Source organism: Battus philenor, unplaced genomic scaffold (genome assembly GCF_028537555.1).
Source record: "Battus philenor isolate CCGP_79_NKW_IND1 unplaced genomic scaffold, ilBatPhil1.0.hap1 SCAF_19, whole genome shotgun sequence".
Classification (NCBI taxonomy): Eukaryota; Metazoa; Arthropoda; class Insecta; order Lepidoptera; family Papilionidae; genus Battus; species Battus philenor.
In genome coordinates, this window is record NW_027181681.1 from 1,616,563 (window position 1) to 1,636,213 (window position 19,651).

General features: G+C 34.7%; 1 protein-coding gene across 3 annotated transcripts; it reads left to right on the plus strand.

Moving 5' to 3' along the window:
* Nucleotides 1-132: 132 nt before the first annotated feature.
* On the plus strand, nucleotides 133-19,531 carry LOC137921521 (DNA repair protein RAD52 homolog). 3 transcript variants are annotated; one of them, XM_068764308.1, is made up of 7 exons: nucleotides 133-354; nucleotides 3,225-3,363; nucleotides 4,629-4,780; nucleotides 6,068-6,427; nucleotides 15,782-15,899; nucleotides 18,912-19,084; nucleotides 19,224-19,531. In XM_068764308.1, exons 1-7 carry the CDS (start codon nucleotides 307-309, stop codon nucleotides 19,257-19,259), a joined length of 1,026 nt encoding a protein of 341 aa, XP_068620409.1. In that variant the 5' UTR covers nucleotides 133-306; the 3' UTR covers nucleotides 19,260-19,531. The 3 variants fall into 3 exon arrangements, with proteins under 3 accessions (XP_068620409.1, XP_068620410.1, XP_068620408.1); XM_068764309.1 differs by lacking the exon at nucleotides 19,224-19,531 and having other exon boundaries at nucleotides 18,912-19,134; XM_068764307.1 differs by lacking the exons at nucleotides 15,782-15,899; nucleotides 18,912-19,084; nucleotides 19,224-19,531 and having other exon boundaries at nucleotides 6,068-7,315.
* The last annotated feature ends 120 nt before the right edge of the window (nucleotides 19,532-19,651 follow it).

Consider the following 19,651-nt stretch of genomic DNA (forward strand, 5'->3'; position numbering starts at 1 on the left):
ATTGTTAAGTTAGGTGTTATTATTTTACGAAATTATAAATTAATTTTCATGTCCCAAAATTGGCAATTAATTATTTGGCAACGTGAAATTAAACGTCACCTGTAACTTGTGAGTACCGCGCAAAATGTCAATAAATGTTTTGTTAACTTTATTTTGCGAATTGAGCTTAGACGATAGCTAAAGAAAATATATACTTGTAAAAACTTTGTGTTTCGTTGTTATATTTTAATTTTAGTAATTAATAATAGTGCTTGATATTGTTAATGGAACCTTGATACTTGCTATCGTGTTGTTGCATTGACAAGGATGCAGCGAAAACCAAGCTTCCCCGTGACCAACTGCAATATAAAAATGGTAATTAAGTCTAGCTGGTTATTGAGTGAATTTTATAAATATGTTTTTAGTCAAACTTTTAATCATATTCATTTAATTTTTTACCGTCAAACTGATCACGCGAAATATACATTTTAATTTTTTGTAATTTATTTAAATTACAAAAAATTTAATAAGTAAATGGGGAAATTTTTGTATTATTTTATTCATTCCCACATCAAACGTATGGTATATGGTACATTCTTGTATGTTACATTTTCTCAATAACATAAAAATTGCCAGTGTTCTGTTATTAAACAAAATAAATATTAGCTAGAAACAAGTGCTTTGGAGTGTGTGATCACACTTCTAAATACATTGTTTTACAAATGCATTTCTTAGTGTGATGACCTTTATTAAGAACATGTAATTAATGAATGTTTTTTTAATGTAAATAATGATACCTATTGATAAAATACACCAGACACATACCTCTTTATATTGTATCAGTTGTAAAAGATAAGGACTATACATGCAGGTGATGAAGAATTAATGATTTGTTACTAAACTTTTTTGTAAAGGAAATGAATTAATATGAATTACCTATCTTGTCTTCTCTTGTTGTCTTGTTAATAATGATTTATTTGAATAAACTTTTACTATAGTATTTATTTGGTGTATCTTATATTGAGAGGACAGTAAATATTTCATACATTACAGTAATAATTCCCCCTTCACTAGATCTTTGTTGTTTAATTCTGTGTTAGAAGTATATAGAGCATTCTCATATGAACACATACTACACTATGTATATCTTTTCTCTTTAAAGCAGGTTGCAATTTAATATCTTTATAAAAGCACAACTAGCAAAAGATAAATACTAAATTAATTATGACCTATGCACATCACTACAGATATAGTATACATGGGCAATACCTATGTTTTAGTGAGAGAAACAGTGGATATATGAGGAACACGATTACGAAATATTAGGAGATAGGTGCTCGGTAAGGCATATGTCTTTCCCAAAGATCATTACAATGACTGATCTTGCACTGCCTGCATCTAATGACTTCCCTCATCCTTGACTATGTAGGTCCACGTCCGGTTCCGTTTAAAAACCTATAATATAAAATACTAGTATGGAGACATATTTTCTTTGAATTGTTTTTTCCAAGTTTTAATTTTACACACAAAATCATTCCATCCAGATAGTAAATATTTATGATTTTGCTATGTATTGTTTTTCTAAGAGCATTCCAAATTAGGATTTGGAACTTTACTTGATTTTACAATATATGATGATGTTATAGTTTTTGACAGTAAAAGCATTTGTGGTAACCCTCTTGTCTACTTAACATTCAATGTTCCCAAACTCTAAACTAAATTGGCCCTGATGTCAGTTCTTGTTATCACACAAGCTGAATTAGAAATGTCAAGCTGTTCAATTTTATTGTGAATTTATCTAACATTATACAAGTCAACATCTACAATCCTAGTTTCATTGCAGCTTTCTTAAGTTAAATTCACATGATTGCATTTTTAACAACTTTTTATTTCTGATCAAGAATATATTCTCCTTTGTTATCAACAACCTTTTGCCATCTAGTAAACAAATTTTAAATGCAGTAGAGGTAAAAATCTATTGGTACTTGGGAATACTTAGATATCTAATAAAAGATGAAATTCCATACATTCTATTTTACTCTAAATTAATATAAACTTATATGTAAATTATATTTAGTTTCATAGTTAGTTGAGGATTTGACATCTGAATTGTCATTTATATTATCGTCTGTATATGTCAGCAACTTCAATTATGTTATCTGATTGTGTTGTGTAGGCTTTATGGCTTAATTTATTGCTTTTAGTTCGATAACATTCACACAAATAATACATCGGTTAAGAGGCAGAGAACAATTGTGAACTTCTATTTATATTACATTCTTATGATTCCATGTATTAGGGGGATGGGAAAGTAATATGGCGGACAGTCCCACTACGTCGGACTGTTCTGTCCGCGGCGGCAACATGCGCGCCCTAGCGCATTGACGTAACCCAGCAGCCCGTGGGACTGTCCGCCATAGTAATATCATTTCTGTCGACTTATTTTACAGAAAAGCCAATTGATTTTTACTGCTCTGATATTGATAATTTATATGTACTGTATATATATACTGGTCGGTGTAACATTACTCCTGAGAATGACTCATAGAGGGGTGAAACACATGTTGAGTGAATTAACAGTAGTAGTTTTGTAATTCGCATTTATCAGCGAGCTGGCAGGCGGTGCACTTCATTGAATGACTACTACTGCATAGCAGAAGTAGCTATATATTAATCCCTTTCTTACTTAGAATGGACTTCCACAAAGTAACGCCTGAATCTATTAGATATTGAAAATTTGTATACTAGATGGCAAAAGGTTGTTGATAACAAAGGTGAATATATTGTTTATAAGAAATGAAAACCTTTTAAAAATGTAGTCATTTGAATTTATGTTAAGAAAGCTATATTACTTTCTGGTCCCGCTAATATTATAATTGTTACACATTTACACTATGCTTATTTTAATAACAGATCACTTTAACCTTAATTATTATTTTTGATATTTCTTTTCAAATATTGGATACCTACTAGCCTTTTGGATTACTTTAGATAACGCTTCTCATTGGTTGCCATCTAGACAAATTTCTAGAAGTGTTGCCATATATTTTCTTGAAGTGCCTACAGTCCCAGAATGTTTATGTGACGTTTTTAGCTTACATTCCAATAGAAAAAAAATAATTTAACATATATCAGAGTGATTGCTATATAGAGTGATTTAAAATAGGTGTAAAAGCTGTACATTCACCCTTTTAAATTTTTACACTTATGACCAATTTGTGTAGCTCCATGTTTCCGATTTCCAGCCTGATTCAAGCATTCCAGAGGCCACACCATTTGAAGATGACTGGGAGCCTCCACATCGAAGGCAGCAGCTAATTAACTTTGGACATTCGCAGTGGGGTTTTAATAACTGGAGCTGGTCAGTCAGCAAGCAGGACCTTGGTAATTTTTTTTTGCTAAATATAGGTACCGCAGCTTTCATTATGCATCTAATATTTACAGACATGTTATTGAGGTTTGAAATTTTGATGATCCTGGTCTATTTATATATTCTCATGTAAGGTGTGGTATATGTGAAATCTCATTGGGATATACCAGGCTACTATGAAGGTTGGTCAGCAAAGATTTTTTTTTAATGTTTTTGGGATTTGTTACTGCCCATTGTCCGTGAATATTTTTTATCTTGATCAGCCCTCATAACAAACCATGGGAGGAGATGGTGTAAAATACTATGTCCATGTAACAATGGCTAATTATTGTTTTGTTGTATTAGTTTCCCAAAACACAGTCACTCTCTAATTTTTGAGCTTATGGAAATATTTATATCTTTACTATTCCTTAATTATAATAAAAATATCTTTGACAGCTCTTATAGTCTTTATAAACCATCTTAATAATTCATTGTATCCATGACAGAATTTTAATTGATTATTTTTAAGCAAACATCCTTGAAGAAGATTGGGCAACAAAGGAAACACTTTAAATTTAAAAGTTCTTTTGGAGTATAAAGTCACAAGTCAGATGTTTCCTTTTACGTGCAATCATATTCTTTAATATTTTTATTTGATGTGGTCTGATTTTTCTGCAATGATGTATAAAGTAAATTTTTAATGTCGTGTCACCTATAAAGTAACACAACAGAACCATTATTAATATAGATATTTTAAATGTTATTTTAACTTATATGTACTGCTGGTGTACCTTGTAGGATTTTTCCTAGGGCCAGTAGGTCTCAGTGGCAGCATCACAAAGTCGGAAGTAGAAGTGTGTTTATTCATTCCAGCTTCGTCCATGTTTATGTGGACCTAAATAGAGAATTTTATTTCAGCGAGATTCCTCTTTTCGATGCACCATTGACAATGATGTGATGCTGCCATAATACCGATTTAAATAAAGAATTCTGTGTCTATGGGATTCCCCTTTCGATGCACCGCTGACGACAACGTAATGTGGCCCCTACTACCTAAATAAATAAATATGAGTTCTCCAATAGTGTAGTGTAGTTCCTTTACTTAGTGTAGTGTATGGTATGTGTAAATATATTTTGTCGGTGAAAAACTTTAATAACATTTATTTGTATTATTTATAAATGGCTGGTTATGTTTAGACTGAAAAAGTGACATTTAAAAAAAAACATGTGTGTCTTCGAATTTCAAATATTTATTTTGTGCTATTTTTCATTTGATTTTTTTTTTACATTGTTCTAGATTTCGTGGACTACGTAGGCGGTAAATGTACAGCCGGCGTCGCGGCGTTTGTGTCAGTGGCGGTGAAAAGCTTCGACATTCACCGCGAGAATGTCGGTTATGCGACCGCCCAGGGAAACAATAAAGGCCTCGCTATACACCGTGCCAGGAAGGTAGTGTACCTGTTTTTATATGATTAGTCCAGTGATGACATATGGCATTGACATTTGTTGAGCTGGTTATACACTCCATCATCCTGTCAGCAGATATACGCCCAGTTAGGTCTTGGCCAATCCGAGAACCTTTCGAGCCCAGCCCTCTGCAAAACAATTGCAAAATGTGCCATTCAAAGGAACAAAACGCAAACACAGTAAATAAATAGAAAATAGATTAAAAAAAGGATAAAATAGAACCAAAGTGATACATAAAACTGTGATAGAGAATAATTATAGGATAAGTAATAATAATGTAAAATAAAAAAAATGGAAAATGAAAAATGTAATAACAAAAGAGGAAAGAATGAAAGATAGAACAGAGCAAAAGAGAAAGATAGAAGAACTGTAGCATGAAAGATAGATAATAGACTGAAAGAGACAATAAAGTACGAAAGAAGAGAAAGAAAATAAAAAACTATGTGAAAAAATAAATTGCAAATAAAGTCCCTGTCCCACCATAAATAGGGGTACGAGAGGCCCCCAATAGCGGGGGTCACAAAAAAAAACCTTTCAGGCCCCATCTATTGCCACTTCAGGCTAAGCGATATTCGTGATTGTGCTTCATCAGACTTCGGAATATTTCAGTAGTTCCGCAGAAATGCCAATAAGATAAGAAAAAAAAAACTATGACTTTCAATTTGTCTCTTCGGCAAACCTAATATGGGCAACGTTCTTTGATGTTCTAGAAGAAGTAGGTTATTTTCTATTTTTAATATTAGAACACCACGTTAATAATGATTACATTAATAATGTTTGACTTTTAAAATATTCTAATTTCACTTGGTTTCAATTTTACTTTTTATAGCTGTGTTAATTGCCTATGTAACTTTATTTATAGTTTAGTAAATAGAAATAATTATTTTGTTCACGCCTAGTATATAATATATTATTTCGTCCATTTACTGTATTCATGGAACAAACAATATAGCAAGTGACTGAAAAATTTGATTATTGTGAGACGATGCTGATTGTAAAGAAATTTAAAGATGCATTTATATGTAGAAATTTATTAAAAAGTTCAATTAATTCAATAATTATTTAATTTAAGTTAGTTTAGAGATTTCTTGCAACTTTTTAAAGTTATTATAAGTTGGCATCTTGAAGCTAGGGTCATATGTTTGTTATAGTCTAAAGGAGGGGAAGGTCCTTCCTCGACACCAAAGAGATAAGGCTGCGTTTAATCGGCCGACAGTAGTCAGTCGCCTCTGTGCGTGCATCGGTGTTAATGAGAAAATCAATTTTCAGTGCGCCGTGACGAACGCGCTGCGGGAGACGCTCCTCAGCTTTGGGGGTAGCGTGGCCACCGAGCTGATGGAGTTGCTCGACACCAATAAGGTTGAGGCTTTGAATGTTGCGCCGGAGCCGCTTGTTGAAAACAATCAGAACATCCCCAATAGACAGGAGAGCAAGGGCAGTCCGCCGAGCAAGGCCGTCAGGAAAGAACCCGAGCCGAATAGGGCTGCGGTGCCGGCGGCTGTCAAGAGCGCGGTGCTGAGCGCTCCGCCCGTCGCCAAGGCGCACCCGATGCCTGCGGGGCTGCCGCAGGGCCCACGCCCCCGGGCTCCAGCGCCACCGCCGCCGCCGCCTCTTCGCCCCAACTCCAACGTAAGTTTCGTGGTGCCCGTGATGGGCGGCGTGGTCCCCCCGCTCTACCCGCCGCCGCGTCTCGCTCCCCCACACGTCGCCCCACCCCACGTCTTCCCCAACTACTACGAGTACGCGGCCGGCCCGTGGCACTTCACCTACGAGAGCTTCGACCGCCACCACAGCAACGTCAACTTGAATTTTAACATCCCCCCTAAGAACCTAGTCGTCAACTCCCGAGCCGGCTCCGAATGTAAGAGCGCGTGCGCCCGGCCCGGCATGGAGGGAGAACCCGTGCAGTACGGCCCTCCCCAGAACCAGGGCTGCTGGATCAAGCCCACAATCTTCTACGACGGCTTCTGGACGGAGCAGAAAGTGAAGAAGTGGGTCGCGGAACAAGTCGAGAAGCAGTTCCCGGAGGAGTCACAGCACAAGACCAACTCTCCGAGCGCCAACCAAGATACCGCGGCGCCCAAGTCTTAGAACGCCAACGCACGAGAAAGCCAAGCAGAGTGACGTTTATTATTTTAAACGGATACGTTTAAAATATTGTTTTAAGATATTAGATTTCAAAACGGTTCAGATGGACTCTCGAATTTTTGCCTGTCAGTGACGTGTCTGACTTGTCCATCGGAACCAGCTAATAAGGAAGAAGTCCGGAGACCTCTGTTTTAAGGAATATCAGGGCCGTCTCGTTAGTACTCCGGAACTGCCGACCGGTTGCATTTTTTTTTAATATACATACACCATTAAAGCGTTAAATATCTTATCGCCCAGTGTGTCGCACTCGAGATATCATTCACGGTTGTAAGGGCAGGTACACACCGGCGACATTTATAATTTAAAATTATTTTTTTAATATTTATTTACATAACAATTTTACGCAAAAATGAAATATACAAAATAAAATTAATAACACAAAGATGTAAAGTAAATGTGTAAAGCTATATTCTAAAATGACATGTCAATATTAACATGTTTCTTAATATGATTTTCTAATACTAAGAGAGATATATCTTAGTTCAATATAATTATAAATTTTTATTAAAGAAAATCATATATTTACATTAACATTTTCTCGAACATACGAAATTGATTTAAATAGATATTGTGAGTAAATTGCTAGATTTCAGTTCGCTCTCGGTGTGTGCCTGTCTTAATGGATGTATGTATGTCAGCGTCACTGCCTCGTTTGGTTGTGTAGTCGAAGTGCGATTATATTCGTTCGAGTTTCGTTCGAGTTGATTGCGAGATGAATCTCTTATTGGGTACACTTGGAATTCATTAGTGTTAGGATATACAGTTTTAATGATTTAGGGCGTAGTGAAAAAATGGGACAAATATCTATATGTTCGTTTGCGTGAGTGACCTTTTAACGGGAGGGCGTTTGTGAGGTCCAGTAAACCAGGAGTGCCACTACTCTATGCAGTGGACAGTACGAGCAGTTGCTAGAAAAAAAATCTAGTTTTTGTTTATTCATTTATCTAAAAACTTTTTTTTACGCAAAAGTGTAAATGAAATCTAGAAGAAACTAGTTGACGGAACGTGCAAAAAAATTGCTGAAGGGTTTAACATATATACATTTGTGCATGTGTGTAAATTTTAACATTATATAAACATACACATATTTTTTTAACCAACGGTCATAAACAGGAAGAGACAGTAAACAATGATTTTATACAGTTTAAAGATATGGACAGTCAATTGACTTGTGTAATATTAAGTCAATCATAATGACTTTGCATGCTTCTCTGGGTTAATAGTCAATTGACTGTCCGTACGTGTCGTTTATAAAACTTACCACGTCAATTATCGAACTGTATTTGTAACAGTTGTGAAATGATTTTTTTTAAGTTAGGATTTCGTTTTTTTTAAGTTAAAAGTCTGGACTAAAATGTGGCATTGAAGTTCCAACTCCTCGCATCATCCCCATTGCTGAGGATCGTGATTCCCTGGATACGGAGTTATCTTTGGGTTAATTATGCTGCTCCATGTTCTTATCTTTGGCATTTTAGAGAGTAATATGAATATTCTTGTCAAGTGGCCAGCGGATTTGGTACGACCAACTGATGGAGTAACAAAGTTTGTCTTTTCTATTTGGCAAAAAAATTTGATTACTTGTTGCAGACAGAAAGAGATATTTGCGACTATCTCTTTCTTCTGATGTCTCAACTTATAATTGCGATGAGAAATCTTTTTGTCTCATACGAGCTATTTCCCATTTTCTCATAATAAGAATAAACGTATTGGTTGGACCTAGATCTGATTGTCGACTTTGTTTAGCATCGTTCAGGGCTTGCTTGATTTACATACTTCAGTATAACTTTAAAATTCAAAAACTTAGAAAGAGACAATCGTCTGAATTGCCGGTCAATGTTACGACTGTCTCTTTCTTCTGTTGTTTAAACTCCTTAAAAGCCTTTTACGAGATTTATCACTTGGAAGAAATCTATAAGTATAGGTCGAGAAAAGTATGCTGGGAATATATAAAATACAAAAATCGAAACTAGCACTTTTATGTTATCACAAAAACTTAAACTTTGTGTTTCAGGTACCAATCTGAGGCCACAGGAAATTCAGGCTTTTTTTGTGTTTATACAGACATGCTTAATGAGAATTGTTACTTAAAATGGTTTGATGACTAATTTAATCCTTGGTTTTGGTGGACTTGGGTCTTCTCCAAAGATTGCGTTGACCTTAATAAGGTCGTCTGACTAGAGGTCCGATGCGCTTACTGATCCGTGAGTTTACTTCAGAACCTCAAGGTCTAGCGGTAACCATTTGTTTTGCTCTCCATGTAGGCACATGGTAAATCTATCTTCAACTTTACCTCCGTTTCTAGGGCACTGCGCATCCTTGCATTTGCGGGTGTTGAGATAATTAGAGCTTGTATATGATACCGGAAGTGAAGTTTTGAATTTATTACATATGAACTCATAACCTCATAGCCGGCATTATGGAGCCTTTCGTCCTTCGGATGTCAGCTGCATGATCATTCAGACGACCAATTCAAGTTGATCAGTAATCTCTTGGTTGCGAATCTTTGAAAGATTGATATGCACAGTGAATGTCTAACGATTGATAATTAAATGAATTAAAAGACATTACAATGAAGTTTAGAGAACGGTGTTCTTTTATAATACAAATTCGAGAATTTTTTTCAGACTTAGATAAAAACTGGTCTGGACTAAAAAATGTGGGTAGATCTATTTCGGAATTGTGTTTCGCTTGTGGCGTGCGGTGATTGGATGCGAGTATTGTAGGCACTTGGAGTTAGTGATACTTTATAACGTACTATTAGCGAATGTAGTAAACTATTTTTTAATGGAATTTTTTGGAAGTTATTAGAATTAGTTTTAAGTGTTATTAGTATAAGAGTGGTTTAGCATTAGGACATGTTCTAAAGTAAAAGTTTTTTATGATTCACTAAAGTGTATTTGGACGAAGTGAAGTAGTTTTGGCTCCATGACTCACGTGAAAAAATTGCAATAAGTATGCGGTGGTGTAAAATGTTATTAAGTGCATTCTTTTTGATGGCAGCTCATTGCCTTTTTTTATATCTAACGTCATATATCATTTGATATCAAGATTGAAAATATATGTCCTTTATTTCTTCGTCTCTTAGCTCAGACTTAGAACTCAGTAAGGCAGAATAAAAACGTGTGAAATATTCCTATTAAGCATTTTATGTCTTTGTCATAAAGCATAAAATAGCTATCCGTCTCTCTCTTTTATGTGTAAATTTGCTATATAAGCCCATCTCTTTCCCTCTAACTCTAAACGAGCAGTAAGTGAGCACGAAAATTGAGTCTTAAGTATAAAGATATAGAGATACAATTGAAACACACGCGCGATTGAGAGTGATATATCTTTTGCTAAGATATATACCTTTTTGTCTTTAGCTCGTGAGCTACCTATCTCTTCAAAAACTATTAAAATAACTTCATAGGTTGTGTACTACTAGGCGTAGACATGTCTGATACATTTCCAACAGGGATGGACAGAAGCGGCCATCACCCAGCGTTTTCCATTACGAGGCTTTTGTTCCACCACCTCTTTTCCACTTCAATATCTTAACACCTTCACTGTCAGTGTCTTGAACATGGTAGTCAATTAGAAGCCAAATTTTTTTGTTGTTTATTTGTTTAAAAAGTATTTAAATCAAAATTAAAAATACGTAGTGCGTACATTAGCATGTTACATAAAAGTAGGTAGGTAGGTGTTTCGCGCCAGCGCGAGATCGGCAGCAATGTTAGGGATCTAGCAGCCAACTCTTCTGTGCTGTGGTCTGCCAGTTTTTTTCCTCTCGTTTCCGCTATCTTGGATGGACAAAGAATTTTTTTTTTTCACATGAATATATTTTCAATCTTCGTTCATTCGTCTCAATGTCTCAAATCACTTTCTGTCACAGTTTTTTTTTTTTAATTTTAGGTCCCTTCCCATTGTTTATCATCACCGATAAATACTTTTAGTTTTTTTTTTAAATTCGTGAATCATGGAGTCAAATGTTTGGAACAAAGACGCGTATCGCAGTGCACTACAATTCACGCCTCAATATGAAATGTATCTATCTATCACAATGTGCTCAAATCTCAATTTATAGTTAACCATTAGTGTCCTATATACAACGTAGTGATTATACATATATAGTGATAGAAGTAATGAAGGAATGGTGAAGCCACGATATGTGGAATACAATGTAGATGTGTGTGAAAAGGTGAATGTTTTTACAGCAATAAATCGTTTGAAAATTATCCAATTTTTCATTGTCATATATATGTACAGTAATACCCCGCTTTACGCGAGGGATACGTTCCAAAAAAAATCGCGTTAACTGAAATTCGCATATAACGAGGTTTATGATTAAACATAGTCAAAATTATTACAAAAAAATACAAATCATTTTAATCAATCACTTTAATTCTAGAAACACTTTATGCAATACATACACTTTGTTTTTTCGAAAAAACACATCTATTGTCTTTTGGGTAACGTTTTTTTTACGTTCTTGTAAAATACGTTAATAACACCCAACACTGTTTTTAATTGTTTGACAGATGGTCAAGACACCATAGAGAAGTTGATGACTACATTATATTTATACGCACTCTTTCGCGTAATTCGAGGCATTTGAGCGCGAAATTTGCAATTCGCGTTATAGTGAAACCGCGTATAACGGGGTCGCGTAAAGCGGGGTATTACTGTATGCTGTATATATTTATATATACATAATATTTATCTGTATTCCATGACTGGGTGGGCGGCGTGTGTAAACAGGTTGTCTTGAATGAATTTTTCACGTTTTCAGCAAGTTATAATATACTATTTAGACATATGTATGTTTGAATAAAAATCTTTTTTGTAACCATATAAAAGACTTGTAGTCTTTGGAATAAGCTGGATGCCTATATCTAACCGGATTTAAAATCGGAGAAGCCATGTTCAGCTGTCGATGTCCTGTGTTTGAAATGATGGTGAAGTGGTAATAAGTTGGAATGGTTTATATTGGTACACCAATACCTCACTTTGCGTCGTGGTTACGTTCCAAAAAAAGGCGACGCAAATTGAAACGCTGCAAAGTGAATTAAGATTTTCTATAGCAAACCGTGTAAAGAAGGTAGGTTCCAGGGTCACGAAAATACTAGTTTTTGAAAAGTAAATTGAATGAAGTAAACATTTAATAAAACAAAAATAATATAATTCTACCAATAAATAAATTGGAATAATGTTAAATTTTTATTAACCAGATACAACACGTAAAAATTTTCATAAATTAATTATTCTCTTTTAAAAAAAGCACAACACACTATGTAATTGAAAATGAACTCCAAAATTAGCAAAACAAAGTGAAAATAAAACTTAAAATTGCGTTGATTTTTAGTTAGAAAGGAAATCCCCGAGTTTTGATGGCATGTCGCAATTAGAAACAAGTGTTGCCATCTTTTAGAAAAAAAATTAAACACTTGAACTCAAAACAACGCAACCTCGAAAATCTAACGACGCACAGTGAAAATCAGTACTAATTAAGCAGCGACGCAAAACGAAACGACGCAAAGCGAGGTATAGGTGTATTTGCATTGAAGTCGATATGAAAATAAGTACATTTTTCAAGTCTCTTTTAAAGTCTGAAGAACTAGTGAATTTTAAAGAGGTTTCGACCTATATACTGACTCATCACGATATCTCTGGAATTATAAGTCTAAAATACTTGAAAATTTAAAGTCATATTATTTTTCTCCAGGAAAAATCAGCTAAGAAAATAATTTACGTAATTTAACCCGCAAGTTGGTTAAAAGCGTTCATATAAAAAAATTCTAATTATGGCTATTAAGTTTAAAACTGGACCAGAACAATTTTTTGGGTATGTTAAAAATTGCCAAGAATATATTTTATGATCACTTTTACCAAAAGCAGTGGGTGCTACCGGAAGCGGACGAAGGACAGCTAGTAAACTAATAGGGGGATCAGAAAAAAAATAAAAGATCAAAGATAAAGATAAAAAATTAAAGAAGTAGAAGGTAGAGATGAAAGACATATGTCGGGTAAAAAATTTGTGCAACAAAGAAAATTTAAATGAAGCATAAGATATAAAAAAATGCTACAAAAGGTATAACATAATTGTTATAATATAAATAACTAAAATATTGCTATAAATGTATATAACATATTAAGTAAAGTAATGTCGCTTTCTTAAGTTAAATTCACACGAATACATATTTAACAAGTTTTTATTTCTAATCAACAATATATTTACCTTCGTTATCAACAACCTTTTGCCATCTAGTATACAAATTTTCAATGCCGCAGCGGTAAAATCAATCAGTTTTTCTGTAAATTATATTGACAGAAACGATATCACTTTCCGGTCCCCCTAATATATAATATATAGGTTACAGTCAGGTAGTAAACTATTTATATTAAAAAAATAAGGTAAAACAGTGAAAAAGAGAAAGAGCATTCGAAACAGTGAAAGTCCTGTAACAAAAAACAAGATTCAAATTAAGAAAGGAACTAATATATAGCTACTTCCGCTATGCACCAGTAGTCGTGCAACGAAGTGCACCGCCCGCCAGTCCGCTGATAAATGCGCGTGCGGCAAACAATGCGAAACACAACTACCACCGTTAATCTACTCTACACGTGTTTCACCCCTCCACGGGGCATCCTCAGGAGACGTTAGACCGACCAGAGCCAAACACCGAGTGAAAAAGATTCAAATGTCAAATTTTAATTAAAAAATCAATTTTTATAAGAAAATTACGATGAATGTTAGATGACGAAATTAAGTAATAAGATACTGTATCGAGGATTCAAGTCGGCAACTGCTTTCGTATTTCGTCGGATAACCAGACGCCATTACGGATTACGAATTGTTGGTAGTTGCGTATAAACTTTTGTTTTCATAATTATTGTTATGTCTGGCAACTCTCTCGGCGTGTTAAGTACATTTAACGTTCCCACATTGGAAATTTCAAGCTGTTCGATTTCACTGTGCAAACATGTACTAACCTAGTTTCTTTGCACCCAAAGCAGAAGAATATATCCCATCTAGGTTATCATTTGAAAATCACGAACAATGCCGCCAAATCTTTTGTATAATATCTAATAGATTCAGGCGTTACTTTGCGGAAGTCCATCCCAAGTAAAAAAATGACTAATATATAGCTACTTCCGCTATGCAATAGTAGTCGTGCAATAAAGTGCACCGCCCGCCAGCCCGCTGATAAATGCGTATGCGGCAAACAATTCGAATTACACAACTACCACCGATAAATTACTCAACATGTCTTTCACCCCTCCACGGGGCATCCTCAGGAGTGATGTTACACCGATTAGTTTCACTCGGTGTTTGGCACTAATCGGTGCACTTTATTGCACGACTACTGCTACATAGCGGAAGTAGCTATATATTAGTGCTTTTCTTACTTGTGTATAATAATTTGGTCATAAAATAAAACGTTAACTAAATCTTAATATATCAACTATTATTTCAAATACCGTTTTCGATTTAATTATATACCTAAGTCTAGGACAACAGACAGTTAGGGGGGAGTACTCATAAATTAAAAGTTATTGAGCGGGTGTGTAAATAAAAAAGGTTGGTTAGACTGTTCTAGAACCTTCTGGTGTTTTTTCAACCATCTTTACTTTTATTAAACTATGGTAACATTAATTAATCCGTTATTTTTGATCAGTATAATTACGTTTCCGAAGAACTTGCACTTCTGTACATAAACCTTCCTAAACATCATCACCATATCATCCTTTTAACGCCCACTAAGGAAAAGGCCTCCCCTTAAAGATCTCTGCTCAACTTGTCCTTGGCTTACCGGCCAGCAACTTCCTGCGTGCGACCTCAACTATGACTTCGGTCTACCTAATGCTACCAGTTCGTGGTAGACATACCAGAACCCTTCGACTCCATTGAACAATAGATAACCAACAACAACCTACCCACTTATATTCACTTCCTAGCAATGTTCTAGAATTCTCTAATAATTAAAAAAGTAGTTAAAAAACCACAGGCATTTTATACATTCAGAAAAAGAATCGAAAATTCCGAACGCGTTGTAAAAGAGCCCACAATAAATTCAAATTTGGAATTGTTATCTATTTCTCAACGTAGTTGTGTTCTGGAACATTCTTAAAACTAAATCACGCACATGTCTTCTTACACTTTACGTTTAGTTTTTTTATGTCTTAAATCGAATTAACGAATAGTTCACCTATCCCTCGATTTACACGGTACTTGTTTTACACGTTTTCGCTATTTCACGGTTTTCACAAAAAAATCGAAGCGATTGTTAATAACTTATTTTATTACCATTTCTCATAATGTAAATATTTCTGCTTCAAACATCGATTCGGCACAAATAACTTCGAGTGATGAAAGTGAATTCGAACCTTCGATTCCGAAAAAAAGAATGAGAGTAATTTCTGACAGTGATAAAGGATAATAAAACACCTTTGGTTTCATTTTTTGTTCTTCTGTTTAATGTATTGTAATTAAATTAAAAACGGTGTTTCCGTAATATATAAATTTTTTTAACTTGTCAGTGCATTTTATTTTTATTACTGTGTACACCTAAAATATATTAAAAAATCACAACTGTTAAACAGCAAAATTATGCATTTTCTGCAAGCTTTTCGATTTACATGGTTTAAACTTGAAAATTTTTATTATTCGATTTACACGTTTTTCTCAGGAACATATCTACCGTGTAAATCGGGGGATAGGTGTATTAAAATAAATATTTCACCTAATTGTTCGCCAAACATTACACGTTTCGATTAGCTATGTTCAAGTCAAGCTGTGACTTAGATATAATGAAGGAGAGGAATACGGTGTGGTCTTAATCACCGCTTGGTGAACAGGAGGTGGTGAGCAGCGACATCAGCGAGGAGGAGGCACGGGCGGAGAGAAAGAGACGCCAGAGGCTCGCACAAGAGGAGTTCCGGCTGAAGCAGCTGCTCAAACAGAAGTCCGAACTTGGTTAGCAACAACACATTTGTGTAAACATAGTGTAGTCATAAAACTAACAAGATTTTTATTAAAAATCACCTGTATTTGAGTGTCATCTAGAGAGATTGGTTATTGGATTTAAAGAAGTGAATGTATTGCTCATATATCAGCAAAAGGCTTTAAAGGTCACTTAGCTTCATCAACCTGTGTAAAGTGCTAACTTTGAAATATGGTTCATTATTTTAGTTTATTGTAAACTATAATTAATTTTAATTTGTAGTAATATTAATTTTGACGTTATCATTTCTGAAACCATTGAATTTTGGATAGGATGTACCGTATGTTAAATGAAAGGAAATAAGCTAATTATGCATCGGTTTAAAGCTTTTGCACTTATAATCAAACATCCTGTATAGCTATGATCGACAGTGAAATTATTTTGAAATTGTATATTGAAGAAGTTTTTGTTTGAAACATACAATTTTAGGCACTCAGCGGAATATACGACGCAAGCGAATGACCTCAATTTCAAATGTTGCTTTGTCGCAGATGTTCCATTTTGTTTGCTTATACGCTTGTTAAACATTTATAATGCTAACAATTTTATTTTATAAACACTGTGTTTCATTTTATTATTTTATTTCACTTTCTCCTTCTAAGATTTTTTCTGTCCTTCACAATCTCTATCTTTCTTTGCGTTCATCTCCCATGCATCAGTTTCCTTCCATCACCTTGGTTCCTAGACCACTGTTTGCTACATTATCACAATATTAAATCAAATTTACGATTCTACTTATATTTTACTATTTCATATAATTTTTATTTCTAGTTTCATTATTATATTATTGGTTTATTCATGACTAGCTTGGGATATTGCTCGATCATTTTTAACTTACTTCTGAGTCTTAATTATTTTCTATTATATATTGTACTGCTTTTTTTAGAGAATTTTTAGTTATGGCTCGAACCATCGGCTGCACGAGATATGTGACCACTGTTACTTCAGATGACCTATTCTTTGAGCTACGTCTGTGTTCTTAATTCTTCTGCGGATCTTATAATTTCTGATTCGACCTCACAGCTAAATTATGAGTGGTCTGTTTATAAAGTCTATCGAAAGCGACTTTATTGACACCACAATACCCATTCTTAGGGGGCGGCTGCATGCTTCCTTACAGCGAACAGTGTGGATGAACTGAAATTGGAACCGGATCCATCCTTGGCTCGCCTGTAGTCCAAACTGCCGTCCCAAGCCGCATACACAACATCAACACTACTCACAGCTCTACTCGAATAGAGCGGTTTACTACGTGCAAATGACTTCTTGCAACTGAAATGCGCCTGTCCAGCTTCTGTTTTATTTTCAAGTTCACGGCACCTTCCGCTCCTTGAACTCAGTTTCGATGAAGCTGTAAAAGCCCATTAACAGCATCAACTTCAACCGAAACCGTCATTTGTCGGATCCTTAAGTCAAGAACTGCAAAACACTCGGGTCAAATAACTCAGTGTTTAAATATTACATAAACCTAAATCACAAACCTAAAAAACTTAAAGGCTTTTTTTTAATTTATTCATATTATTCACGTGGTCATTTATAGTGATCACTGGTGTACTATATGAAAAGTTTGTTAAAAGAGGTAAGATAATTTGTTCAACGTGTGGGAGGACGCCCCACGCTTCGCTTTGGGACGTGTTGCCAGCTGTGCACGTGGTGTGCCATCTACTCGCCTTTATAGAAATTATAGTTTTTGTAGCTCTGGCAAGGAACGGTAGCTCGCTGCACCCAGGTAAAGGAAGAGAAAAAACAAAACTAAATATCGCCCACGCGCAGGTACGGACATGAGAAGTAATGCTTAAATTAAAAAATAGAGAAAAAAGTAACAATAACAAAATTATCAAATAAAAGAAACCAAAATAGTAACAAATAATAAAAATAATGTGAAAAAATTATACCTTAGAAAAAAACACTGCTAGGCGATAGATGTTAAGATGGCGACATAACAAACTTACCAATCCTATGATAGGTTATGTCAGGGGGTCTTCAACCTTTTTAGTCAAAAAGCCAAAAATCAAAATTTACAAAGCTTTTAAAAAAAGAGCCAAAAAAATTGTTTCTTGCCAACAATAAATAGTGTGTCACGAGGCAGAGGTGCGGTGAAAAGCGATTATAATGGGCTGACAGATAAAAATGATGTCCATTCTCCTTTTATATATATATATATACATATATATAAATGTATGTATGGAACTAAAGAGTCGCTGAGTTTGATGAAGCTGTAAAAACCAAAACGGCTAACAGCACGTATCGACATTCGAATATTATATAATATATATGTATATATATTTCGTATCCAAAGGGCCGCAGGTTGTCGACCAAAACAAAGATTTAAAACACACTTATATTATCGGAAGAATAACAAACATAAAAAAACACGACACTGCTTTTGCAACTGTTGCCACAACTAACAAATTACAGTATTGTTCTATCTTATACAAAGAATAAAAATAATTATCAAAAGAAGCAAATGATACTTGTTGTAACAGCTCCTAATAGATACCGGACTGTTTGTATTTCCTGCGACAGAGAACGCACTACAAAGCCGAAATTAGCCGATTGTCTCTTTCCAAAGGTCGATGTGTAATATTTATCGCCGGGTATTGTACCTTTATTTAAGTGTTTATACACGCCCTTTTGAATCGTCAATTGTTATTAACATTATTAAAAGAGCTACAAAATAAGTCAAGTCACTAATTTTAAAAGAAATTAAACAGTGTTCGACATGTACATAATACCAACCTTGCAAATCAATCAATAAAACAACTTGCACAACTAAAAACTATTCAATGCTATAATAAGATTTATATAACATTGTACTTTTAAACGAAACCTTTTATTTCCCGAGGGTGTATAAATAAACCTGTAATTTTTTTAATACGAGTATTCCGTATGGAACACTCACACGGTTTACTCTTCACAGTTTCATTTGAGTTAGGAAAGAGAATTTCTCTTATCCTAAAGTTCCATTTCTCCATTGTCACCAGATGAACAGGCGCAATCAGACGGCAGCGGCTTGGATAGCCTGCTAATGGCTTTTCCCACGCAGGACATTATTATCGAGGAAACGGGAACCGCTGAGGAAATGGGGAAGAGAAAGTCGCCGGGAAACGACGGCGGGCAATCCAAACGACGGGGCAGTGTTGCCAACAAACTAAATGTTATTACCAATTAGAATTAAGTATAAGATATTTTCATAATGCTATTATTGTCGAGAAATTGTTATAAATAAATTAAAATATTATTCATTTTTTAATTATTTTTATACATAGTGTAATGGTAGTTTTAATATCTTGTAGGAACTCCTACCAGACAACCCAGAGTGGCGTAGATAACAAGAAATCACCTTTTTTTGGTTTCGGGAGGAAAATCTTCTGAATGGACAAAAAATACTCTACCCTCTGACGGAAAGTCACTGTAAAGTAAACAGTACTCCTAAGTAGCACGCAGATGACGCCGCTGCCAATCCTCTGGAAACTCGTTTGTGAGAAGTAGCAATCCTATATAATGCACGATATGTAAAATTTTATATAAAACTAGCTGATCCCGCAAACGTTGTTTTGCAAAAAAATTGATATTTTAATTTACAAATAAAAATAAGGGTTGATCGTAGAGGGGTGAAATTTTATGGTTGTATGTATTCTTGTATGCTGTATCATAAAAAAATAAAAACAAAAAATTTCGTTAAAAAATTTTTTTTTTTTTTAAGTGTGAACAACCTTTATCA